We start from the raw sequence: 26,437 nt of genomic DNA on the forward strand, positions 1-26,437 counted from the left end.
TTCATGCAGCAGCTACTTGGAAAGGTGCCTAGTAGCTTTGAGCAGGACCTCAGGGGAGCTTTGTAGTTGGAATTTCTGAGGGAAGCTGCAGTCAGTCCCCACAGCCTTCCCACTAAGGCTTGTGCTCCTGAAGGCATTTGATATTGGATGTTTGAGGGCTGCAGGCCCCTCTCAGGTGGCCCCTCTATCAACAGCTGTGATCTGGCCTTGCACCCCCTCTCTGGGTTCTGTCCATCTACTGCTCTAGTGACAAAGGATTTGCCAAGGGTCTGCTTGAGGCTCCCAGTCAATTCTTCAGGGGTCCTTTTTTTTTTTTTTTTAAGATTTATTTATGTATTTAATATATGGGTGCTTTATCTGCATATACACCTGAATGCCAGAAGAGGGCACCAGATCACATAGTTATGAGCCACCATGTGCTTGCTGGGGATTGAACTCAGGATCTCTGGAAGAGTAACCAGTGCTCTTAACCACAGAGCCATCTCTCCAGCCCTTTTGGGGCGGGGACGGAGTGTCTTAAAAATGGTGGGAATGACTTTGAGACTTGGTGTTGTGTGTTTATGCAAAACACATACATGTAAAATGTCTCTGTTTACAGACTATGTCTACTTTGAGAACTCCTCCAGTAACCCGTACCTGATCCGCAGGATTGAAGAACTTAACAAGGTAAGAGCTCAACACACCAATGCTACTGCCCGGCACTTCGGGGGGATCGGTCGGGGCCTGCCCTGCTGTGGGTGGTCGGGGTCTTTCTGCGAGATCTGAATGTCCCTTCAGGAGAGACTGGGGGTGGGTCCCTGTGACCTCTTGGGGGCCATGTCTAGATTTTTTTTTTTTTTTTTTGCGAGGCAGGGTTTCTCTGTGTAGCCCCAGTTGCCCTGGAACTCACTCTGTAGACCAGGCTGGTTCAGAAATCCACCTGCCTCTGCCTCCCAAGTCCTGGGATTTTTTTAAAATTGTTTTATTTTATGTGTATGGGTGTTTTGTCTGCATGTATATCTGTGCACCATGTGGGTACCTGAGGAGGCCAGAAGAGGGTATTAGATTCCCTGGAACTGAATGAAGTTACAGATAGTTGTGAACTGGCATGTGGGTGCTAGGAATTGAACTCAAGTCCTCCGGAAGTGGTTTTAACTCCATTCTCCAGCTCTAGCCTAGGCTTCTTTTTTTTTTTTTTTTTAGGTTTATTTATTTAGTTTGTGTATATGAACGCTCTATCTGCATGTACACCTGTGTGCCAGAAGAGGACATCAGATGCCATTATAGATGGTTGTGAACCATCATGTGGTTGCTGGGAATTGAACTCAGGACCTCTGGAAGAACACCCAGTGCTCTAAACCACTGAGCCATTTCTCCAGCCTCTAGCCTAGGCTTCTTGAGGACGAGCTCAGGGTGGTCTTAAGGTCTTACCAGTTCTCCCTGCCTCATCTCTCAGCGCATACTGGTCTGTCTGACACAGGAGCCCTCATGGACCGAGTACATACCTAAGATACAGAGGACATGAGTCACAGACTAAGGGCAGCCAGTGGCCTCCAGTGCCACTAGTTCTACCTATATGCACTCTTTCCTCCTCCTCTTCCTCCTCTATCCCTCCTCTTCTTCCTCCTCTTCCTCTTCTTTCTCCTCTTCCTCTTCTTCCTCCTCTTCTTCCTCTTCTTCCTCCTCTTCCTCCTCTTCCTCCTCTTCCTCCTCTTCCTCCTCTTCTCCTCCTCTTCCTCCTCCCATTTCCATTAGCCTAGATGGCTTCTTGGCCACAGAATTACAGTGGACGTTGTAGAGTCGTCTGCTCTGTCCAGTATAGCCTTGCGGGTACATAAATATACCTGTGTTAAATGTACATGTATAACTATACATGTATTGTTTGTATACTAGGGTCCTATTGGCCTCTTTTCCCAGTAGCTTCCTCTCCCATGGCCTGTGTTTGCTGGCATGTTGGGAGTCCTCGGCAGATACTTAATCCTTGGACTGGGGATATAGTTGTTTCATTACTGGAACCCCAGGGGTGTATCTACATGCCATCTAGGGTGGATGCTAAAAGTGTGACAAAAATGGATGCATAGTTTTCAAAAACTTGAGTGGGGTGGGCTCAGGCCAGCGAAAGTCATAGCATGCCTGTATGCTAGGAACCTTCTTGTTCCTTCTGGATTGCTAGGAGCTCATGGCTATTTCCCTACTATGAGCCTCAAGTGTAGGTGACCCACTCTTGGCTCTAAAGCTAACACAGGATTGGAGACTTTACTAGGGTTCTGGGGTAGGCAGGCATGTTCCTGCTCTGCTTCCTCCAAAGCCAGGCAGAAGGCATGACAGATTTCCCAGACCTGTGTCCCTGAGAACCTGCTCATTCTTGCCAGACTGGGTGGTCCTGAGGCTTCGTTCCCTTCTTGAGTGCCACAGACCGGTGAGGGGAGATGTTTTCTTAGACTGCAGATCCTTGGGATCAAATGGTACAGGGAGGACAAGGCTGGATGCTACCCCACAGGTGGCCCTATTGAGCCTGACTGGGCCCTGCAGGTAGCTCCTAAGGAAAGCATAGATGTGGCCCCAGATTCTAGGGGTCAGCCTTACCAGCTCCTTCGGGCCCATGTAGCTCAGGCTATGCTGTCTGAGGCCTTATGCTGCAGTTGCTGCATCTGCTACCAGCCTGGGGACAAGTAGTGTTTATGTGTATAAGTATGCACCTGGGGAGGTCAGAGCATGCTGGGAGTTTCTGGAGACCCGAGGCCTGTCATGGCATATAGGTGGGCACTAGTGTTTACTCTGATGCACTTCACTAGCCCCAGAGCCCTGATGAGGACCCACTGGGTAGCCTTTGCCACAGGTGGCAGTAGGTAGAGTGACTGGAGCTCTCAGTCTGAGCAGTGGGCTCTCCGTTACACATTTCGGTTATAGAAACTTGGACATGAGCAGACAGGCTTGTAGAGGAGCATCCCAGCTGCAGTGAGTGGCCAGGTCTGTGCCTGTGTCCCTTGCGCCCTGAGTGAGCAGCAGCTAGCAGACGTCCCTTGGCTCGGCATATGTAGCAGTGTCAACTCCGTCTTTTTGATTGACAGTCTGGCATAAGCCTCGCCCACCTCAAAGCCAAGTGCAGCTGACGTCATCTAATGGGGAGTTGTGAGCCAGGCTGGCAGGCCCAGTTGTAGACCAGCCTTGCTGTGTCTAGGTGTTAGACCTCTGTTGCAGGGTGGGGCTCCTGTCTGGGCTTGTGTTTTGACCTTGGCCTTGGACCTCTGTAGTGGCTTGCCTTGGTTCTCCAGTCTGTGTGGGCTCTAGGTTTTACTTTCAACAGGAGATTAACAAAGCTGTAAGACTTGCCTGATATCCCTAGATGGCAGCCATAGCCAGCAGGTTCAACACACATGAAATTGTTTCAAGACCCTGCTACAAAACAAAGATGAGTATCATCAGTGACAGAAACTCCTGGATTCCAGCACAGTGGCTACAGCTGTTTTCAAGCTAGTGCTGCCAGCAGAACACAGAGCCTTACCCTAGAATTTAGGAAAGGAACACTAAACACAGGCACAGGGGAGGAAGCTCCAGTGCCCAGCCAGGCTGTGTGGGAGGAAGAAGTTCGACTTCCACCATGGCAATTGACCAAACTCAGAACAGCTTAGAACTTGACTGGCCACAGCCCTACCTACCCAAGGCTAGAAGAGTAGGCACTATGCAGTTCAGGCAAGTCCCACCCTCCCCCACAGTGTGTTCAGAAAGGTGACAAGGAGCATCTCTTGGGAGCCAAAGCACAAAGTTGAGTAGACTGTGGTTCTATACCCACACCCAGTGATCGATTGACACTGTGACAACACACTGGACTCAGCTTTTCACCTTTACGACCGATGCCTGCCCACCGTGAGTGACAGGATGAGGTGTTAGGGAAGACATGGACGCAGACAGGATGAGGGGTTAGAGAAGACATGGACGCAGACAGGATGAGGGGTTAGAGAAGACATGGACGCAGACAGGATGAGGGGTTAGAGAAGATAGGGATGCAGATGTGAGAGTGGAGGAAAGGGAGCCACTAGAATCCAGGGCCTCAGGAAGGAGGAGGCAGTTCTTGCTGAGCTTGTGTTGTGCCAGCGCTCAGTGAGTGAGTTCTCGGGAGTAAGTGTGGACTCCAGAAGTGAATGCAGAAAGGGAGGATGGGGTGAGGGTTGAGTAGCCTTCCTAGGAAGTAGGACAGGAGTACAGAGACTGGGACATAAGTCAGAAAGCCGGAGATAGTTCTAAAGCCCAATGCCCGCTTAGAAGAAGGAGTTACAGGAAACAAGTCCTGCCAACAGGTAGGAGGGACTTGAGGACTGAACAGAGTGTCTACTTGGGAGTGTCTTGTCACTGAAGAGATAGAGAGTGCTGGTTAGTATTGTCAACATGACCGAATCTAGAATCCCTTGCCAGGCTGCCCTTTGGGCACACCAGTGAGGCCTTACCTTGATTATGTGAATTAAAGTGAGAAGAACTGCCCACTGCTGGCGGCACCATTCCCTGGCTGGGATCCGACTGTGTAAGTGGAGAAAGGAGAGTTGAACTGTAGTGACGAGCACCACTCTGATTCCTGACCGTGTGATGGGCTGCTGGCTTCTGGTGCTGTCGGGGACCTCCCCTGCCATGAGGGGCTGACACATGGAGCTGTGAGCCAGACTGAGTCCTTTTCTTCCCTAAGTTCCTTCTGCCAGCTAACTCAGCCACAGCAACAGGAAGAGAAATAAAGGCGAGAGTACACGTGCGGAAGAACGTTAGAAGACTGTATGGAGGAAACATACAGGGGTATTGGACTGTGTGCAGAGTGTGTTCTGGCCACAGTACTGTCAGCACCTGTGCAAGGTTGGACGTAGGAGGCTTTGTTTGTGTGGGGGCTGCTGTCATTGCAGCACTCACTCTGAGTGCTGATGCTTCAGACCGTGTGACGCTTCACCATGGTGAGGTCTGACAGGCGTGGGAGCCACCCAGGAAGGAGAGCACAGGAAGGAGAGTGTTCTGTTGGATGAGTGTGCTCTGGGTGTCCACAGACCATGCCAGTGTAAGTGAGTGAACAGGGAAAGGACGGAAAGACAGATGCCTCGTGTAGAACTTAATTTATGCATTCTCTGCCCAAGGTGGGAACACTAGTCAGGGTTATAACCTTGCGTAATTGCAACATTATTATTTTATTATTATTAGTTTTTAGGCAGGGTTTCATGCTGTAGTCCTGGCTTGCCTGGAATTCACTCTATAGACCAGGATGGTCTCGAACACACAGAGATCTGTCTGCTCCTGCCTCTCAAATCTCACTGGGATTATAGGCGTGCCATGCATTATTTAGCATGTATGTGAACCCTGACAAGTTGTATAATGTTCTCTGCTAGTGCCAGCATGCAGCTTGTCACAGGAGTTGAGGTTGAGGCACACACTTGAGGTCTCAACTTGGTAGTTCCTGTTGGTGCTGTGGGTCTCCACTGCTGGCCGCCCTGTGGAGGACAGTGTTGGAGCCTGAGTGAGGTAGAAGGGAAGGAAGGCGGTTGCAGTCTGTGTCGGGGCTGTCCTTAGGATTTCTGGTAAAGCAAGCAGGGCCTCCACTGCTTTAGGGCTACTGTCTTGGTGGGACCCTTGGCAGGCAGTGTAGTACCCTTATGGGCTCCGTTAACTGGGTGGCAGGAGTCTATGTATGTAGTCTAGCATGTATTCCCTTCTGCTCACACCTGGTTTTGGATGTGTCAGGTGTGGGGCTCACTCCTTGGGGCCCTACACCTGGGCTCAGGCATTGGAGACCCGTCATTTTCTTCTAAATGTTTCTGGGGCCCTGGCTGGGGACCAGGTCCTACTGGAAGCCCCTCTTGGGAGCTTACATTGATGAGATAACTCTCTCTTGCTGTTACAGACAGCCAACGGAAATGTGGAGGCCAAAGTGGTGTGTTTCTACAGAAGGCGGGACATTTCCAGCAGCCTCATCGCGTTGGCTGACAAGCATGCAAGTGAGTCTCAGCCTCCCCCCGGGTGACAGTGCCTGGCCCCTTCAGTGCCTGCTTTTGAGTCCCGGCTTCACAGGCCGTTCTGCTGGCTTGCTTTCCCTGTGTGTAGCCGATCTCTGCTGATTTACCTTTACAGCTCTGTGTCAGTGCGTAGTCCCTCTCGGGTCTTGTTTACCCATAGGCTAATGTGAATGTGAAGCATCCTTCTTCATGCTTCTTGCCAGTGTCCTATGCTTATAGTTATGGTGAGCCCGGGATATTGGTGTACACGGCCTTTGGCTCAAGCCCATAGGGTAGAGAAAGATGATGGCCCAGAGCAGAGGCTGTGGTCACTGCCCAGCCCTCGAGACAGATGGTTTTTTTCATGTTACTGGAAGATGTCTCCTATGCCCTCAGTAGTGTTTTCAGAAATAAAGAGCTTTCTCCTTACTCGGGGTAACTCAAGCCCGAGCCTGGGGAGTACGGTCCGGGGTACTTTGCCTACCGGACGCTTGCTGGGTCCTCCTGCTTACGGTCTGCTCTCACTGGAACAGACCCCACGGACCTGCGCTGTTCTGTATGCTTGGATGCATAACTGGGGCAGGGCTTTGTGAAGGAATGTTGGACAGGAGCTGAGCCCTGGGTGCTCGACCTGGGGGTCGTTCCCAGGTGCCATGCACTTCTGCTCACCTGGGGTTCTGTGAGGCTGTGGTCACTGTGAGTGCTGTCTCAGCACGCGAGGAGCAGTTGCCTCAGCTGTCCACGCAGGGTAACTTTCCATCAGGAATTCAGTAAGAACCATCCATGACACTTCGTAGCTAGGTGAAGGGCTCAGTCCCAGTCATACAGCACACACACACACACATGCACACGCACACGCACGAGTGCACCCGTGCACGCATGCACACACTCACGTGGTCCCCATTCCTAACAGACGGGGATAGGGTTGCAGGAGCCAGCATCTCTTTGTGGTGGCAGCCAGTCAAGTGGGAACCCTAGAAACCTACCCTAAGCAGAAGTGTTTGAGAGGGAGGGGCAGGAAGGAGCCAGAGCTGACTTCAGAGTGGCTTCTTGTGAAGTCCCTGTCACCCACAGGCAGCCCTGGGCGATTCCCACCAGCACAGCATTGCAAGCCTTTCATTTTATTTCCAAAATGAAAATGAGGCTCCTATCTTAGACCAGGCCCGTGCTCAGGACCGCTTTTGGATGTAAAGTTGTGCTCCTTGACCTCTGACCTCAAAGCCCATACTCTGGCTCAGGTTGCATGAGCTCGATGGTCCTGCTTCCTGAATGTTTGACATAATGACCTACTTGTAGCCCTGTAGGTGTGGGTCCCAAGTCCCCAGTAACCTAGTTAGGGCCATCCTGTGCCCACTACAGTGGAGGGGGCATCTGCTGGAAGGGCAGTGGCCTGCTTTGAGAACCAGTGTGTGGTGAGACCCTCACTACTGTCTAAATGACCCAGAGGTGCTGCTGCGTCTGTGGAGGAGGGTGTGTGCTGTGAAGACAGATGCAAAGAAATCCTAGGCGTGTTTTCTCAAGTGGAGCATGTTACCTCAGGGTGGAGGGCCTCCTGGAACCAGGACCTCACACTGTGCTCCTAGAAAAACTGCTCAGGGCATCTCTGGCCAGGCCTCCTGAGAGCTTCATTAAGCCAACAGTGCAGGCAGGCAGGGGTGCCAGGGTTTGCAGGCTGACTCCTCTAGGCCTGTCTTGTGATTAGTGAGTGCCTGTTCCCTGGTGCTGCCTCGTGGTTACATACAGCTCGCTACCTCCAAGGCACACACAGCTGATTGCACAGTAGGAGCCCATTACACCAGAGCTAGAGACTCTGAGAGGACCCTGCCTTTTGGCTCCCAGTTGGTGACCTGCCAGGGTGTCCAACCAAAGCACCGCCCCCAGATGGGAAGTCTGACACTGTAGCCTGTGGTGCATATAAGCAGGAGCCCTTTCCAGATGCCCACAGAGGGAACTGTGGCCTGGCCTCTGCACAGGACTCTCCAGAGCAAGGTAGAGCTTAGCAGAGTGTGACTAATGGTGGCCTGAGAGGGGTTCTGGGCTGGGAATGTGGGTTGGGGCTGTCCCATCTGCCTTCAGGGTTGGCCCTTCAAAAGGTCTCTAGGGAGAGCTGGAGCCAAGGCCTCTGCATATAGTTATGATAAGGTCTGGTCCTGTTGCAGGCCTAGAAGAGAGGAGGGTGTCCTGGAACCACTTACTGCCTGGGTCAGAGTTGGTGGGGGAACTTTACCTGGGGATCTGACATTGCTACAGCCCACAGGTCCGTTTACCAGTGGGACCATAGCTAAATCCCCTAGATGTGTAATACAAAGTGGACGTACACAAAAGCTGACCTCTGTGAGTGGCTGATGGCTGGGCCTCGTGTAATTATGATATCTTAGGCTCCAGAATGATGTGTGTGCATAGCTCCTGGCTGCTGGGCAGGAAGTGCTCTGGACAGATCTGCCTGTCTCGCGTTTAGGAGAAAAATAGCTTAGTAGAGATGCCCCAGCTTCTGGGCCCCAGTCATACTGAAAACAAATCTACATCCACCTTTCAGCCCTGGCCACCATCTAAGATGCCCAAGGCTAGGGCTATCCCTTTCCAAAGTGCCAGAATGTCCTGCAGTAACCACAAGGGGGCAACAGAGAGCAGCCATGTCTGTCGGGCTTATTGGAGCTGTGGGTGTCAGCAGGGCTGTCACCCTGCTGGGCTCTCATGGTGCACACACACTAGTCCATACTCCCCACTTTGAGGATCTAGATGAGGCTAAGGAGTGTTTTGTTGATTCAGGGTAGTGGGGAGTAACCACGGTGCTAAAGTGCTTGCTACGGCACTGGTATAGCGTGCACTTCTCCCAGCAGTCAGCATCCTCCCCGCTGGCCTGCTGCAGTTCTCTTGCCCGAGTCTGGGCAACCTTATCTGAAGGCCTGGACTCCTGTACTTGCCTTTTAGGGAGGAGCTAGCTCCCGATTGGTGTAGTGTGTTTGAGCAGTCTGGCAGGGGCAGACACAAGCTGCACACACAAGGGGTCTCAGGAAGTAGTTGGAAGAGGGATGGTTTGCAGGTGGGTGGGCAGAACGCTGCAGCAGTTAGGGGACATAAGTAGTCTTTGGCTGGGTGGTATTTGTCCTCCATTGGGAGGCCTGTGGCCCCCATGTCTCCTCGGTCCGGGCCCTGGGCAGGGAGCAAGCGCTGTCACTGGCCCTAACCTGCCATCTGGGCGCTGTCTGTCTGTTATGTAGCCCTGTCAGTCTGCTATAGAGCCGGACCGGGGGCGGACACCGGCGAGGAAGGTAAGAGCCGACCTCTGCAAGGAGGGCGTCCTCGCGTCTGTGTCCCTGGGCTGGGGCGGGCGATGCACAAATGGATGGATCCTGGATGGGCCGCCTGCATGCCCATCCCTGCATCCCCTGCCAGCCGGCTGAGGGCTGGGATTCCCTAGGGCTGTGTAGCCTGTAGCCAGGCCTTGGCTATGGCCCAGGCTTGAAGGGGTTGTCCTGCTAGTGCAGAAGATGTACCGTGTTTTGTGTGGACCCTCTGGCCTCAGGCTGGCGGATGAAACCTGTCCTTTCCTGCCTCTCTCTGCCTGCTGCTCTGAGGCCGGTCTGAGCACTGTCCTCATCTTCCCGTCCTGGTGTTGAGCCCCACATTCCAGGTTCTAGGGCATCTGTGGGGCCTGCCCAGAGCCCTGAGCCTCCTTGGAATGGGCAGGAGGTGTGCTAGGCAGGGAGGTGACCCTGCTATGCTTGGTGCCCTGCACGAGGGAGAGCTAGCTTGGGGGCCGGGGCTGTCAAGTGCCATCTTCAGAGATGACTGACTGGGCCTCTTTGTCCTCTAGGGGAAGTGGAGGAGGAGGTAGAAAATCCAGAGATGGTGGACCTGCCTGAGAAACTTAAGCATCAGCTGCGGCATCGGGAACTGTTCCTCTCTCGGCAGTTGGAGTCTTTGCCTGCCACCCACATCAGGTAGCTCTTGCAGCTCTACCTGGCACCTTGCTGTCTGCTCCTCCTCCACCTACCCATTCTCTCTTCCAGGGGCAAGTGCAGTGTTACCCTGCTCAATGAGACTGAGTCACTCAAGTCCTACCTGGAGCGTGAGGTAAGGCCCGCCCTCCTGTCTTCTGGCCTGGACATGACGTCTGCCCTTTTCATTACAACTCCTTCCTTACCCACAGTACCCTGTCACCAGGATTCAGAGAAGTTTGGATCCTGTTGGTCATTTCAGGTATTAATAGGCATTCCTTCGAGGTGAGCCCTTTGTGGAGGTCTCGGCTCTGGGGAAATAAATGGTTGGAGTTGGTGAGCACTTTTGCCTCACTAGCCAGGACTCCAGGGACAAGAATTACCTTGTCTCCTACCTGGGGCTTGCAAAAAAACCCTTGTGGGTATCCCATGGAAAACAGAAGCTTACACAGGCATCTCTGTCCACAGTCTAAAGTGACCCCGTGGCTGCAGGCCTTGGTGGGCGCTGCTACATCGGGAGCAGGGAGTTCTTCTGTAGGCTCACGTTGCACATAGTTAGGTGTTACACATTAGATGTCACCCCAAAGAAACCAGTGTCTCAGGACAAGCAAAGTCTCTTAAGATGTAGGATACCACTGCTGGGAAGGTCAGGCTTCTGAGGCTAGATGGCTGGCAAGTCAGTCTCCTGAAGGATGTGGCAAGGAGAAAGGAATGCTAAGTCAAGTATGAAACATGTATGTTCTCTCTCTCTCTCTCTCTCTCTCTCTCTCTCTCTCTCTCTCTCTCTCACACACACACACACACACACAGACACACACACTCACACACACCTCTTGCCTGGGACCTGGCCTCTAGGGCTCTTATCTCTTCATGAACCTTGTGGTCTGAGGCTTCTGATATACAGGTAGCTCAGGTTGGCCTAGACAGGCCTCACTCGCTGCATGCCCACAGGGCATGCCAGTGAGCTTAAGAGTACCAGGACGGCGGAATATGTCCTAAACTCAGGGGTCATGTCTAAATGCAGAGCTCACTGTGAAGCCACTCTGTAGGGATACCACCCCATGTCTCAGCTGTAGCTCTACACCTGCTGTACAGAGCCCATGGTGGGATGTAGTGGTTCAGGACCACAGGCCTAAGCAGTCCTAGACATCTTGGTCTGGTGAGAGCTGCTTGAAGTCCTGCAGGGCTGGGAGTCTAAGCCACCATGAGATGTACACCCTCAGTTCCCCAGGCAGGGACCCCACCAAGAAGACAATCACATATCAGACAATAGACCGGGCCACCCAGCACAAAACAGTCTGAAGACGGTGACAGGCCTGAGTCGGCACCACTGTCCACGGAGTGGACTGGAGCCCTAGAAAGGCAGTGGTCATGGACTAACATGTCCATGCAGTGGCTGAGAGGAGTTACTCGTTTTCTGAGAGGTAGCAGGAAGAAGAAAGGAAGCTAGAGAAAGGGGAATTGTAAGTCATGGGGTGGACCAGCGGCAGAGGAGCTGTGGGAGAGCGGGACAAGGGGGCAGGGGCCAGTGAGGGCCCGGGTGATGGGGAGGAAGAGGCGAGGACTGGGGCTTCCAGCCTGACACACGAGAGACTGAGAAAGGCTGTGCTGTGTGAGTTTCAGCCTGCTGGCCAGGCACAGAGCATCGGGATAAGCCATGAGGATGCGGCCTGGTCTGGTCTGCAGCTCTGTGCTTAGTGCCTCTTCACGTGCTTGCCTGCCTGCAGCCTGTAGAAATTATTCCTAGATACCTTGGGTTTTGTTATCCTCATAGGTTGATTTTTCCACCCAGGGGTAGTGGTGATGTTTGAGACAGGTTCTCATGTAGCCCTGGCTGTCCCGGAATGCACTGTGTAGACCAGGCTGGCCTCACTTACGGAGCTCTGCTTACTTCTGACTCAAGTGCTGAGATTAAAGGTGTGAGCCACTGTGCCTGGCCTTCATAAGCTGAGTTTCAAAGGTCGCTGTGACAGGAAGGCAGTGGCTGTTGTGGGGGGGCTGTACAGCTGGTCCGCTTAGCTCCTCACCAGACAAGCTCCCTCTGTAGCGGTTTGATGCGGTCTCTCCCGGTCCTTCATTCTGTTTCTGAGGCGCTTCTGCCCTGGGTCACGGGGACACAGGCCACGTCCCTCACCCTCAGAACTGGACTGGCTTGTTGGATGCAGCTGGAGGAGAAGACTTGTCTGACTCCTGTCTTGTGTGTGGTGTTTTTCAGGATTTCTTCTTCTACTCTCTAGTCTATGACCCACAGCAGAAGACCCTCCTGGCTGATAAAGGGGAAATTCGTGTAGGAAACCGATACCAGGCTGACATCACTGACTTGCTGAAAGAAGGTGAGGTTCAGGCTGGGCCACAGCATGGAGGAGACTGGGAGCAGTGCTTGTAGCTTTCACCTGGGCTTCAGCTCCTCCGAAGCCTCCTTCCTGGTGGATATTGGCCTCCGGCTGCAAGGCTCAAACCCAAGAGCTGCCTGTTGAGCCCCGTGGCTCCTTGACCTCAGATTTCCCTTTGGCAGCTCATTCTGAGTTTGATTTTATACTATTTCTGCTAGGAAAGTTTTCTGCCACGTGCCGCACTCCCAGCCACGTTCCTTACTTATTTTATTCTTTTATTTATGTTTTACGTGTATGGATATTTTTTGCCTGTGTGTGTCAGGGCACCACTCTGTGCAGTGTCTATGGAAGTCAGAAGGCATTAGCCCTCTGGTGACTGGAGTTAGAGCCGGTTGTGAGCAGCCCTATGGGTGCTGGGAGTTGAGCCCAGGTTTCCTGGAAAAGCAGTCAGTGCTGTTAACCACTGAGCCATTTTCCAGCCCCATCCCGCCTTTTTTGAGACAGGGTGTCATTTATTTATACAGCCCAATCTGACCTTGAACTGGCCTCCCTCTCTGGCCTTGAAAGGGATAAGATTACAGTAGCAAGCCATCACACATCACACCAGACTCCTCATAATTCTACATTCATTTTGTGTGTGTGTGTGTGTGTGTTTGTAGAGGTCAGAAGATAACTTGCTGGAATCTGGTTTTTCATTTCCTAGTGTGAAACTCAGGAATCAAATGCAGGTCCCTGGTGAACTTTGAAGGTCAGAGGACAGTTTGTAGGGATTAGTTCTGACCTGGCATGTAGGTTCTGGAGATTGAACTCAGGTTGACAGGCTTAGCAAGCACCTTTGCATACTGAGTCACCTCACCAGCCCTCCCCCTTGGGGAGGCGGTTAAAATTACATTCATTCGGCTGGGCGGTGGTGGTGCACGCCTTTAATCCCAGCACTTGGGCGGCAGAGACAGGCGGATTTCTGAGTTCGAGGACAGCCAGGGCTACACAGAGAAACCCTGTCTCAAAAGACAAAAACAAACAAACAAAAAATTACATTCATTCCTTCATCCATTCATTCATCCACTCAGTCATATGTAGGAGTTTGGTCAGAAACGCCCTACAAGACTTGAGTCTGTCGTAGGTGGGCAGCAGAGAGCACATTGAGGTGGTCAGGTTCGATGGGAAGTGCAGACCTGGCTGCAAGGCTTGCCTGTCCCTTCCACATCCCTTCAGCAGCACTGGCAGAGTGACCTGATGAGTCAGACCCTGGCCTCGTCTCCTAGGAAAGCACTCAGGCTCTGTCCCAGTGAGGCCCCAGGTCCCATGTAACTGTTACTCAGCTGGGACTGGAGGTTCTGAGAGAGCTCTGCTTCTGTGCACTGAGTCTCTGAGGCTGGTGCTGTTGGGTGGTTTCGGGGTTCCTCAGTCTCTGAGGCTGGTGCTGTTGGGTGTTTTCGGGGTTCCTCAGTCTCTGAGGCTGGTGCTGTTGGGTGTTTTCGGGGTTCCTCAGTCTCTGAGGCTGGTGCTGTTGGGTGTTTTCGGGATTCCTCAGTCTCTGAGGCCGGTGCTGTTGGGTGGTTTCGGGGTTCCTCAGTCTCTGAGGCCGATGCTGTTGGGTGGTTTTGGGGTTCCTCAGTCTCTGAGGCTGGTGCTGTTGGGTGGTTTCAGGGTTCCTCGGTCTCAGAGGCCGGCGCTGTTGGGTGGTTTTGGGTTCCTCAGCTACAACTCTCCATATGCTAGGACAGTGTGCTGCCTTCAGGGTGGCTGGCCCGACACAGCACTTGTTTCCTGTGTTTTCCATGTCCTTCCCTTTGCCTTGTGGTTTCTATTTGGTTTTCTGGTGTTTGTTGGACCTCAGAATGAGGTGCTAAGCTTACTTGTGTGGCAACTGGGTGGGGCCTGGCTGTCGGGAGTGCTTCCCTCTGAGCTGTGTATGGGAGGCTGCCCTGTGTTTGCTGATTTCTCTTCCGTGCTTCCTGATGCCTGTTCACAGCCTCACAGCCAGAGCCAGCCAGCCCTAAAACTCTGTAGACAGGCCTGAATGAGGCCAGCCTCGTAGGCTGAAGCCATAGTATCTGCTTTCTCAGCCTGGCTGAGGGGAAGTATCAGAGGCCGAGTCTGTCACAGTCACGTCAACTTACACCAGGACCAGAGAGTGGGAGAGGTCTCGAAGGTCAGAGGACCTCGCTTTGAGCATCTGTTCCTCAGAACCAAGCAGCTCCAGGTGTCCTGGGCATTTGTGGGCTCATTGGCGAGGGCTAGGAGAACCCCCGAGAGAGCCATGCTTTGGCTCTAGGGCGTGTGAAAAAAGACCCAGACCTCGGGGAGTCTCCAGCTACCAGGGCAGCTGCTTCCTTCCTACTTTCTGTAGTTCTGTAGCCTTTTGACACAAAGGTCAGTGGCTTTCCCATGGTAGCACTCTTAAAAATTAAGTGTGTGTGTGTGTGTGTGTGTGTATACATGTGTACCTCCTGTCTGGACAAGACCAGAAGTGTTGCGTTGCATCTCCTGGAGCTGAAGATACTGGTGTTTGTGAGCTGGTAGACGGGGGTACTGGAGGGTGAGTCCTTTGGAAGAGCAATATGTGCTCTTAACTGCTGAGCCATGTCTCCAGCCCCAGAGTGTACGTTTTGAATGATACGAAATGGAATGCTTTCCTTCATTCACTCTGTTGGAAATTTCAACGTGAGCGATGTGGGTTGGGTTCCACAGGCATCCTTTGCTCTCTGTTCCAGGCAGCTGCAGATCATTTGCTGTGAACAAAACAGCATCCTGGTTTTGGGGACCTTGGAATACCAAGGGTTGCACCCTGTGACACCCCCCACCTCAATTGCAACTCCCCCCTCCCCGATTAAGCACAGTCTACATCAAGACTGAAACCCACCTACAACACTGGGGAAAGTGCCGCTGTCCTGGGCCTGCAAAGGCTGGAGTTTGTAGACTCCAGCTGTGGTCCGAGAGCACCAGAGAACCCGATGATTCAGGCTTCTCAGGGCCCTCATCCTCTCTGACTAGCTGATCAGAAGACCTGCCTTACCTTGCTCTGTCCTGGATTTAGGACCCATAGATAGTAACTCTCCAAAGGTCAGGAATATCATCCAGTCCTTCTGTTAGAGAGCTTGCTCAGTGCCCTGACTAGGAACCCAGTATTCTTCGAGGACTCAAGTGGAGGCTGTTGATGGCCACATGGTGCGTTGATGCCAAGGGCCAGAGGGGAGTTGATGGGATCTGATGCAAACTGCGAAGCTTGATACCTTCACTAAATTATAAATGTAGCCCTTGGCTGGAGAGTCAGACAGTGGACGACAGTGGGATTTCTCCTGGGTGTTTCCCTAGAGTCAGGCCTGGCCTGGCTCGGGACAAAATTCTCCTTGGAACTCTTGGTCCTGCTGTATGATCTCTATGAGTACACAGTTATTTCATCAGGAATTGTCCCCTAACTCCCAGAATAATAGAAATCCAAGAGCAGAGGACCTGACCCCCACCCAGCCCCTACTTCCCGCCAGCCCCCAGGTTTGGGTGTGTGTGCCAGCCTCCCCTCCAAGCTGGCATCTCATGTCACCTGGGGAGAAGTGGTGCCATGGGACCTGGAGAGCAAACAGACTTTTGGTTACGCTGGACTGCTTTCCATAGCCTTTGCTGTTCTCCATAAAGCACACTTGTTCCCTGTAGGTGAGGAGGACGGCCGTGACCAGTCAAAACTGGAGACCAAGGTGTGGGAAGCCCACAATCCACTTGTGGATAAACAGATTGACCAGTTTCTGGTGGTGGCCCGGTGAGTCCAGTAAACAGGGCCAGTATGATGTTACCTGGAGCAGGGTGGTGGGACTTGGGGACATGGAGCCTTAATTTGTACAGCCAACAGAGGGGCCATGGTCTTATCCCTGTGTCTTGCTCAGACCTCTTCCTCAGTATGAATGCAGCCTTTTAAGGCTGCAAATGTCCCTGGGATCCTGTGATAAGTATTCCTAGGTATCTGGGCCTATATTCTCACTGCATGCTCTTAGGGCTGTCTCCACCATAGGCAAGTGCTTCTTCCAGGGCTAGGCTAGGACCTAGCTAAAGAGCTCTTGGCTGGCTGAGTGGGAGGCTCGAGGCTGCCTAAATGAAGGAGGTAGGGCTCCAGAATCAGTGCTGAGCCTCCAGAGCAGTTGAGGTTCAGCCAGTCCCAGCATGGCCTAAGAAGAGCCTGTCTGCATTTGCTATAGACAGTGAGGCTTAGGGTCCCCCGGTCTGAGGCAGCTCCCAATGCAGAGATCTCCAGCAGACACATGGATACAGAGAATTCTCTCAACCAGCATTGAGGCTTATTTTGTATGTTGCTTGCCCTCTGATTCATTTACACATGGGGCCTCATGCCACCAGTATGCACTACAGCTTCTACCTGTGCTCCTCTAGAGCTGAGCCCCAGACACCCTTTGGTGGGCACACCACCTGGGTCCTGGTCCTCACTGACTTGCTTGGAGGCCATCCCTCCAGGTCAGCTCTGGTGGTTTAGTGGGTCTCCTTCTCCCCAGCTCTGTGGGCACCTTTGCACGGGCCCTGGATTGTAGCAGCTCTGTGCGGCAGCCTAGCCTGCACATGAGTGCCGCAGCAGCCTCCCGAGACATCACCCTGGTGAGTGAGCCATTTGCCACCTCTCTTGCTTTCTTCTGGGGTCCAGCACCCACCTTGGCACATGGGTCCTAGCAGGGTAACTAAGAACTCAGGACTCCAGCCTTTCCTGGTGCACCTTAGATTTATCTAACATGCTAAGGGAGTTAAGGAGGGAGGGACGGGTACTCCCTAGGGGCCTCGGCAGCTACTAGATTGTCACCTTGAGACCTGAAAGGGTGGAGGTGGGGGGGGGGGTCACATCTTTAGAAGATACTCTTTAGAGCCTGGGGACAGCTTGGACCCAGGGGAACTCTGCTGTCTTGCAGTTCCATGCTATGGACACACTGCATAAGAACATCTACGACATCTCCAAGGCCATCTCGGCCCTTGTGCCCCAGGGTGGGCCAGTGCTCTGCAGGGATGAGATGGAGGAGTGGTCAGCATCAGAAGCCAACCTTTTTGAGGAAGCTCTGGAAAAATACGGGAAAGATTTCACAGACATTCAGCAAGATTTTGTAAGTGCTTAAGTAGCTTGGGGGAGTGGCTACAAGGCGCCACCTCTCATCCAGGCCTCTGCCCTCTCAGTCCAGGGATGCTATGGCTACCAGTGAACACACGGAGCAGCCGTAGGAGCATGCTGAGGCTAGGCTACTACTGTGGAGGAGGTTCACTTGGAAGCATCCTCAAGACTTAACTACTGCCCAAGCTTGCTTTTGTTTTGTTCTTAACTAAGCCGAACCCCACAGTTCTAGCAAGTCTTTAGGGTCTTTAATGTGGGAGGGCTGAGTTCTCAGAGTCCCACCCCCAGATCCCCACCTCCCCACCCTCGCCAAAAAAAAAAAACTTCCCAAAAGACTGACTAGTGTTAAACCTGACTGACAGCCTGTAGGCACTCTGAAGGAGCTTTTCTGTATGAGGGGAGGCAGCTGGGCCACCTCCGTAAGAGCCTGAGGAGGTGAGGTTTCTAAGAGTCAGGTCTGTATTGTCCATTGGAGCACCATCAGAATAATGACAAGACTGAGCGTGGTGAAACAAGCCTGTAATCCTAGCACTGAGAAGGCTGAGGCAGGAGGATTCAGAATGCTGACATGGAAGCCTGAAGGATAGGGCTGGGAGGCTCGGGTGCTGGTTGCTCCCAGGGCCACAGTACCCACAGCCTCTGCTCGCTGGCACCAACTGAACAAAGTGAGCTGAACGTGGATAGAGCTGGAGGAGTGGGATAGGGAGACAGCGATGCCGTCAGAGCTGGACCGCCCTGGAGACACGGCTCAGCAGGTAAACTGAGTTTGTCAGAGACTCCGAGAGAAGGCTGCAGCCACCTGCCAGGGAGCAGGGCTGACTGGGCCAGAGGATCGAGTGACTCGAGCACAGAATCAGGATTCTGCACCAAACAGACCACCTTACCTTTGTATGCCTTAGGCCGTAGGACACTTTCACGGGTCTGCTCACAGGAAATTGTTCACGTAGATAAAGCTGGTAAATCTGAAGACACCGCGTTTGCGCCAGCCTTTAGACTGAAGTTGCCAGCCTTGGTGTGTAGCTCAGTGGTGGAACGCATGCATCCCTTCCTTGTATGTAGGAGACTCTGGGTCTGATCCCTACCACTGCCAAAAGACAAACCAAAGCAACAGTAGCTCAGGAGAAGAGGAAAGTTGAGTGATGTGGCTGGTGGCCCAGGGAAGAGGGACAGGTTAGGGGCTGGTAGCTCTGTCATGAAAGAGAGAAACTCAGGCCTTCAACACTGGAACTGAACACTGGACGGGAAGGACGGAGAACATTTGGAAAGTAACCGTGGAGTTCAGTAACCCAGAGAAGCCGGAGGCTTGGCTTTCCAGCTAGGGCGAAGTGTGGGGTTAAGAGTGTGGATAGTGCAGGGGCCTCTCAGTCAAGCACCTGAGAATGGTAATGCCAGCAGATTGATCAGTCTCTGGTCTGAAAGCTGAGACGTCCATGGTTGAGGGTCTGTCTTCGGCAAATGCTTTTGTGCTACATGGCCTCATGGTGGAAGGCAGACCAGCAACGCAAACGCAGCACATCCTGAGATCCATCTTGTCCTTTCATCTCTGATCCTTGGTCATCTCCTCCAGGCAGAATCGGAATTGTTTTTGCTTGGGTTTTCAGGCGAAGGGGAAGGTTAAGCCACATACTTCCTGTGGGCTCGCTGTGTTTAGCACTGGGGGGAGGGGTTCCATAGCAGGAGACCTGAAGTGATCCCAGCCCTGCCTCTGCCACTCCTCCTCCGCCCCATCCCTGTCACCCACCATGTTGCCTTGTCGCCACAGCTCCCCTGGAAGTCGCTCACCAGCATCATAGAGTATTACTACATGTGGAAGACCACCGACAGATATGTCCAGCAGGTGGGCCGCCACTCCCTGCCACGCTGCCTGTCCTCTCCAGGCTCCTGGTAGCCTCTCTACATTTGTTCAGACTTTCTCAGTGCCCTCCCCTTAAGCCCTAGAGCAAAGAGGAAGGAACCAGGGTCACTAGAGGACTCAGATGGGGAGGAAGGGACATTCCGGACCCCCAGCCAGCCTGGTACCCCACTTCCTGACCCCAGGCTGGCCAGAGGGCCATGAAAATTTTCTCACAAGTTTTCCCCAAGGATGCCAATGATGGAGAAACAAATGGCGTGTCCCCCACCCCCCACCCCACCCCCGTGGTCTCCCGTCTTCCCTGGCCAGCCTGGTAACCTCCCTGACCCTCTGTTTTGTTTAAAGAAACGTTTGAAAGCAGCTGAAGCAGAGAGCAAGTTAAAGCAGGTTTATATTCCCAACTAGTAAGTCCTATTTTACGTTCCCGGGGATGGTGGGGGGTGGGCGAGGGGTGTAGGACTCGGGGTCAGGCGGCTTCCTGAGTTCAGTTGAAGAACCTCTGCCACCCTTTTCACAAGCTTGCTCCACTGGGGAGGAGGGATCAGGACGGAAGCTCTTTTGGCTCAGGAGTCAAGCTGGGTTTAGTGCTGAGCATTTTGGGATATGGCAGCTGAAATCTAGTGGACCAGAGGTACAGGGATGTCTGTGGGGATACAGACACCCCAGGACATCTGTGACTGATCCTTCTCCTCCATCAGTAACAAGCCAAACCCAAACCAGATCAGCGTCAACAGTGTCAAGGCCAGTGTAGTGAATGGCACAGGGACACCAGGCCAGAGCCCCGGGGCCGGTCGGGCCTGCGAGAGCTGTTACAGTAAGTGCTGTACCTGGTTGGCACCCATCCTGGGCAGCAGGGGCCACGGGAAAGCTACTGCGTGGCACCCATCCTGGGCGACGGGCCACAGGAAAGCTACCGTGTGGCTGTGGTGCTCATGGGGCCCCTGAAAGCCCCTGTGTCCAAACCTGGAATAACTTACCATAAAGGGGCTGCAGTGGTGGGGGGCAGTTTGGAAGAGTTCCTCAGGAGTATGAGGTGGAGCTACTTTGGTCCTGAGCCAGGGGGTGGGGTGGCTGTGGTGGCGGTGGGGGCACTGTGGGATGCTCTCTGCACCATTGGTTCTGCTTAAGAATCCGTCTATTTCCAACTTTGTTGTCCGTAGCCACACAGTCTTACCAGTGGTATTCTTGGGGTCCCCCTAACATGCAGTGTCGCCTCTGCGCATCTTGTTGGACATATTGGAAGAAATATGGTGGCTTGAAAATGCCAACCCGGTTAGATGGAGAGAGGCCGGGACCAAACCGCAATAACATGGTAAGTGGGACACACCATACTCATCTGTCACATGCTACATGTCAGCCTCGGGTCCTTGGCTTCCAGTCACAGTGCTGTATCGGGGCGGTGTGCCCCATTCCACAGAGTCCCCATGGCGTCCCAGCTCGGAGCAGTGGGAGCCCCAAGTTTGCCATGAAGACAAGGCAGGCCTTCTACCTGCATACTACCAAGTTGACACGCATTGCCCGGCGCTTGTGCCGTGAGATCCTGCGCCCATGGCATGCTGCCCGCCACCCCTACATGCCCATCAACAGTGCAGCAATCAAGGCTGAATGTGAGTCTTCCCCGTTCTCATTCTTGGGGCTAGCAGAAGCCACACTCAGAGTATCCAGGTTGGGATTACAGGAAAGCGCCCTGGCTCTTGGGGAACATAGTTCTTTACCTTACTTTGTCCTCATACAACAGGCACAGCACGGCTGCCTGAAGCTTCCCAGAGCCCACTGGTGCTGAAGCAGGTTGTACGGAAGCCCCTGGAAGCCGTGCTCCGGTATCTTGGTAAGCTGGACGGTGGGCCGTAGGTTTCTAACTCTCATCCTAGCACCCCATCTAGGAAGCACTGAGTGGCCGGGCGGTGGTGGCGCACGCCTTTGATCCCAGCACTTGGGAGGCAGAGGCAGGTGGATTTCTGAGTTCGAGGCCAGCCTGGTCTACAGAGTGAGTTCCAGGACAGCCAGGACTATACAGAGAAACCCTGTCTCAAAAAAAAAACAAAAAACAAAAAACAAAAAAAAAAAAGAAACCCTGAGTGATCACCTAGGTTACACTATGCCAGGCTCAGGAAAACCTACAGAGAGCTGTGCTGTTTCCTGTTCCCTCCAGGTCCTGAGTTCCACACCCACTGGTTTTAACCTCCCTGGCATACCCAGCAGCCCTGTGTCCTAACTAAAGTTTTTGTTTGAGATAGGGTTTTTCTACATAGCCCTGGCTATCCTAGAACTATGTAGACCAGGCTTGCCTCAAACTTGAGATCATCCCGACTCTTCCTCCAAAGTGCTGGGATTAAAGGCGTGTGCTACCACTGACTTCTGATTAGGGTTTGTACCTGGTATAGTCCTACCAACAAGTCCCCAGGGCAGGGTGGACACCTGCTGCTGCGAGGAGGCCTCTCCCCAACATAAGATAGCATTCGAGGCTTCTGTGAGCCTTTGATGGCCAAGGGGCTTGTCTAGCTAGCAGCCTTGTGGGGATAGCACCTTGCTTGTGTTTGTTTGGGGACTGTTGCTCTCTCAGCAGTGCTCCTGGACATTCAGGAGTGGCACATCCTGAGACTGAGCCAGACACTTGGGGTCACTTGTTTGCAGGGTTTGAGTGAACTTGAATCAGTCCTCCAGTGTGGAGTCAACAGTCCTTCTAGAAAGGACATTCCAGAACTATAAGCTAAGTGTGTTCATTGCAGACACAAGTGTCTCTGGCTTTGCTCCCTGGGTCCTGGGCCCCAGAACCAGCCTCACCCAGGAGGGTGTGGTCAGTGTCAGGACCTGCCTTCTGTGGGGTGGATCCTTGCTCAGGCCAGCCAGCCAGCTCAGTGTCTGGCCAGTAGCCAGCCTTCTGCCATCAGACCTGGTGGCCTGGATGTGGAAGCTGTCTGATAGAACTCCCGTGTTTATGGGCTGTGTCTGGATCTTGTAAGCTCTTAGCACTTAGCCAGCTCTCCTGTCTGAGGCAGTGGGCTAGGTTCTACTTGCTATCACCCTTCCTGAAGATATCCTAGGTAAGCTTCCTGTTGACAGCGCTTCGATCCCTGGCTTCAGTGAGCTCTGGTAGCATGGGGCTGCTTCCTGTAGCAGAATCCGTGGGGCTTTAGGGTAGGAAGCATTGTTACAGCATGGACCCTCCTGCATTGCCAGTTCTGTTTTTCTTTCTTTCTTTTTTTTTTTTTTTTTTTTTTTTTTCGAGACAAGGTTTCTCTGTGTGGCTCTGGCTGTCCTGGAACTCACTCTGTAGACCAGGCTGGCCTCGAACTCAGAAATCCGCCTGCCTCTGCCTCCCAAGTGCTGGGATTAAAGGTGTGCGCCACCACAGCCCAGCGCATTGCCAGTTCTGAACCACGTTCTTACCTTGTTCATTTCCACAGAGACCCATCCCCGCCCGCCTAAGCCCGACCCTGTGAAGAGTTCATCCAGTGTGCTCAGCAGTCTGACCCCTGCCAAGTCAGCTCCTGTCATCAACAATGGCTCCCCTACCATCCTGGGCAAGAGGAGCTATGAGCAGCACAATGGGGTAGATGGTGAGTCTGAGCTTAGGGACTGGCCCTGTGGAGAGGCCAAGCCAGGTCTCCTGGGAGCTGCAGGGCTGGCCCTTTAAGGAAGTCAGGCCTGCTGAGGGCCATGGGACTAGGGCTAGCCCTGGAGCTCCATGTGATCCTTATTCAACTGGCTGTCTTAGTTGATGGTGTTTTCTCTCCCTCTCTCTCCTGTTCCTGGGCACTGCCAGGCAACATGAAGAAGCGCCTCTTGATGCCCAGTAGGGGTAAGGCCTGGGGCGGCCGCTGGTGGGGTGCTGTGGCCGAGTCCTGTCGTGATGCCTGTGTGTACTGTCTGCTAGCAGACTGGGCGGTTCAGGGCACGTACAGGGGCAATCCACACAGACCATCCACAAAGACCCAGGCCACAGCCCACACTTCCGTGCTCCTGCTGTGGACTTGTCTCTTGGTAGAGGGATCATGGACCCTGGGTCTCTGGCTGTGGCCCGTCTTGGCCTGAGCCATGGGTGGACTGTCCTTGCACGAGGCCCCTGGTACCCTCGCTGCTATCGCACTGTGACTGCTCGCATGCCTTCAGCCTTGCTTGTAGGGCCGCTAGTGCTACCTGCAATTTTTGTGTGCCCTGCCTGATGGGGACAGTAGGGATGGGTTGGTGGCTGAGCTTACTTACCGCCCTTGTGTCTGCTGAGGATTAGTTGGAGTCTGCCGATGGGGTAAAGGTTGTGGGGCACAAGCCTGCTCTGGGTATGAGGGATAGCACTAAGTTTGGATGGCAGTGTGGGAAACACCGACCAGCCAGCATGAGCCTGCTCAGGCCCCTCCCCAGCTGTCAAGACAAGAGCCCAGGAGTAGCAGTAGGCAGCGACTGTCTAACTGTACCTTATTCCCTCAGGACACTCCCTCTCAAAGTTGCTTTGGAAGCTTGCCAGTCGTCAGGTACCCAAGCAGGCATATCCCTTTTGTGTGGCTATGGGGCTGGCCGTGTTATCTACACCTCAGGCCAGGGGCCCAGGCATGGCCTTCCCAGACCTTGCTTCTGGTTTCTATAAAGAGCTGTTCATTTCCACTGAGTTTTTTCAAAGTCTGTCATGCAGACCTGAGGTGTATCCTGCAATGGGTACCCAACAGAATGTAGTGGGAACTCATTGGTCCTGTTAGTGGTCAAGGCAGCTCCCATGTCAGAGGGTCTAGACTCTAGTGGCACTCCTGAAATTGTAAAACTAGACCTCAGTACTGGAACTAGCCTAGGAACCATAGGCCGACTGACTAGAGACAGCCTTGACCTAGTGTGCCTCAGGTCTGGCCTTGCATAAATAAGCAGAGCACGTGGGAACTGGGCAAGGCACTAGCCCTTGGCACCCCAGGTTCTTAACTCACTAACCCCTGCCCCATACTGCCTGCTGCTCTGCCCTGCGGCTTAGCTGCCACGTGCATGCCGCTCACTCTAACTCTAGTGTGTATCTTCTCTCTCTGCCGCCTCGTCACTCTGGCAGGCACTTACCTGGGTAAGTAGCTCTTGTGATAGGGCTTTGTGTGGGCACAAGGTTGGGGTACCCGAGAGCCAGATGCACTGCCAGGGAGGCTGGATCCAGGGTTCTGGAATAGGGCAGATTGCAGGGAGAGGACGTGGGGCAGGCTGCTGCTTCTTAGAGATGGGCCAGACAGTAAACCCCACACTTGGGAAACTGAAGCCAGGAGGATCTTGGGTTCCAGGTAGCTGGGATACATGTAAGGTCCTGTCTCAAAGAAGTTTTTTAAAAAAGAGGGAGATCTCTGATGAGAAGGGCTTGGTGATTGGCAAATTGTCATGGAGTCCAGTGGCACGAGCCAGGCATGGTAGAGGAGTCCCACCTTGTTCCCTGCTTGGGGCCAGGCCATGCAGAGACCTGTTTGGCACACATGCTGACACATGGCCGCAGATCTGTGATGCAGTGCTTCCTGATGTGGACTGCAGCTGGCACTCCTGCCGGCGTGGGAAACCTCTCAGCCTCATTCCAGTGACAGCTCAGTGTCTTCCTAGGCCTTCAGCCTACAAGCATGCTGTTGTCATCAGAGCTCTGTTTCCTACCTAGCATCTGCTGTTAGCATTTTGAGCAACCAGCAGACAATTGCTGTCCTACAGAGGGATGGGGATGGCGTGTGTGTGTGTAGACGCCCTGCAGCTGTTGCTTGTCCATGAGACCTCTGGCCTCCTACCTGGAGCCCAAACTACCAGACTGTTGACTCTTCTGCTGGCCCTGATATAGGTGGCCCTCAGGGTTGGCAGAGCTATGGGACCACCTGGGCTAGCTGAGGACATCGTACAGGCCCTTTGGGTGTGGGCTTTGGTCGGAGGGTTGCCTCAGGAGGTACATCCCCCATCTCCAACTTCACAGCCTGCCCTTAGCAGCAGTGACAGTCGGTGTGGGTTCTGAGCATGCTCCCCTGGTCTGGCCTCACTTTGTGTTCTCTTTCATCAGGTCTGGCAAACCATGGACAGACCAGGCACATGGTAAGAATGGGTGACTAGAGGTTTGGCATGCTTCTGTGTGCGTACACATCCCTCAAGGTGTTGGGGAAGTGGCCCAGGTAGCAGCTCCCACTCCTCACCAGGTGCCATGGAGAGCATCCGGGAGCCCTGGCCAGACCTAACAGGTAGCGTGGACCCAGTGCATTCAGGTCTCTACAGCCCTCCAGGGGTTCCCTACCTAGCCTGTGAGGTAGGGAACCTTGAGGCCTGGCTGCCCAGGAGGTTAGGGTCTCCGGCTGAGGATCATAAGGTTAAGATCAGGGCACCATCTTCCTGTGTTCATATCTCTTGTTCACCACAGGGACCAAGTCGGAATCTCCTGCTCAATGGAAAGTCCTACCCCACCAAAGTGCGCCTCATCCGCGGTGGTTCCCTGCCTCCAGTCAAGCGGCGGCGAATGAACTGGATTGACGCCCCGGATGATGTGTTTTACATGGCCACCGAGGAGACCAGGTTGGAGCCTTTTCTGGGACAGGATGGGACGGGAGTCCCCGCTCCCACCTTGTGGTTTTTATTGGCTGACCTCTTCCCTCCCTCAGGAAAATTCGAAAGCTGCTCTCCTCCTCAGAAACCAAGCGTGCTGCGCGCCGGCCCTACAAGCCCATCGCCCTGCGCCAGAGCCAGGCCCTGCCGCTGCGGCCACCCCCGCCCGCACCAGTCAATGACGAGCCCATTGTTATTGAGGACTAGGCGGTCACCCACACTGTGGCCTGCCGGGCCTCCATCAGCCCCAGAGTATCCATGAGGCCTGCAGAGACCAAGCGGCCTCCCTCCCCCACCAGACTGCTGCCCACCCCACCCTCTGTTTCCGTAGTGCCCCAACTCCCGCCCTCACATGCAGAGAAACTGCTCCTCTGGTGGACATGCGGGGGAAGAAGTGTGGTCTAACTTATTCCAAGACACCGAGGAGTCTTTTTTAGCTTTGTGTTTACTTTCTGGCTGGAGCAGAGATGAGGCGTGCCCTGGGCCTTGTGCTGCAGGGCTTCTCACCCGGGGTGGGCTCTAAGGTTTTGTTGTGTTCTGTTGAAGGTGCCATTTTAAATTTTATTTTTATTACTTTTTTGTAGATGAACTTGAGCTCTGTAACTTACACCTGGAATGTTAGGATTGGTGCAGCCAGCAGTGGCCAAGCTGCCTGGCAGGGTTGGTCCCTTGTCTTTTCAAGTAATTTTCATATTAAACAAAAACAAAGAAAAAAAATCTCATAAAAAGGAAAACCCCAGCAA

At 53.4% G+C, this 26,437-nt stretch overlaps 1 protein-coding gene across 1 annotated transcript; it reads left to right on the top strand.

Moving 5' to 3' along the window:
- The first annotated feature begins 582 nt into the window (after window positions 1-582).
- Mta1 (metastasis associated 1) lies at window positions 583-26,437 on the top strand. The gene is made up of 21 exons (XM_028764443.1): window positions 583-666; window positions 5,852-5,945; window positions 9,164-9,214; window positions 9,760-9,886; window positions 9,956-10,019; window positions 12,099-12,216; window positions 15,871-15,973; window positions 16,716-16,815; window positions 17,121-17,309; window positions 19,077-19,151; window positions 19,512-19,570; window positions 19,865-19,980; window positions 20,327-20,478; window positions 20,584-20,773; window positions 20,905-20,994; window positions 22,574-22,726; window positions 22,933-22,968; window positions 24,196-24,207; window positions 25,162-25,193; window positions 25,513-25,664; window positions 25,751-26,437. Exons 1-21 carry the CDS (start codon window positions 583-585, stop codon window positions 25,899-25,901), a joined length of 2,148 nt encoding a protein of 715 aa, XP_028620276.1. The 3' UTR covers window positions 25,902-26,437.

The sequence above is a fragment of the Grammomys surdaster genome, unplaced genomic scaffold (genome assembly GCF_004785775.1).
Source record: "Grammomys surdaster isolate TR1022 unplaced genomic scaffold, NIH_TR_1.0 144, whole genome shotgun sequence".
Lineage (NCBI taxonomy): Eukaryota > Metazoa > Chordata > Mammalia > Rodentia > Muridae > Grammomys > Grammomys surdaster.

Coding starts and splice junctions, on each gene's coding strand:
- Mta1 (XM_028764443.1), top strand. CDS start 583: ATGTCTCTGTTTACAGACTATGTCTACTTTGAGAACTCCTCCAGTAAC. Junction 16,816..17,120: donor CCTCCCGAGACATCACCCTG/GTGAGTGAGCCA, acceptor GCTGTCTTGCAG/TTCCATGCTATGGACACACT. Junction 25,665..25,750: donor ATGGCCACCGAGGAGACCAG/GTTGGAGCCTTT, acceptor TCCCTCCCTCAG/GAAAATTCGAAAGCTGCTCT.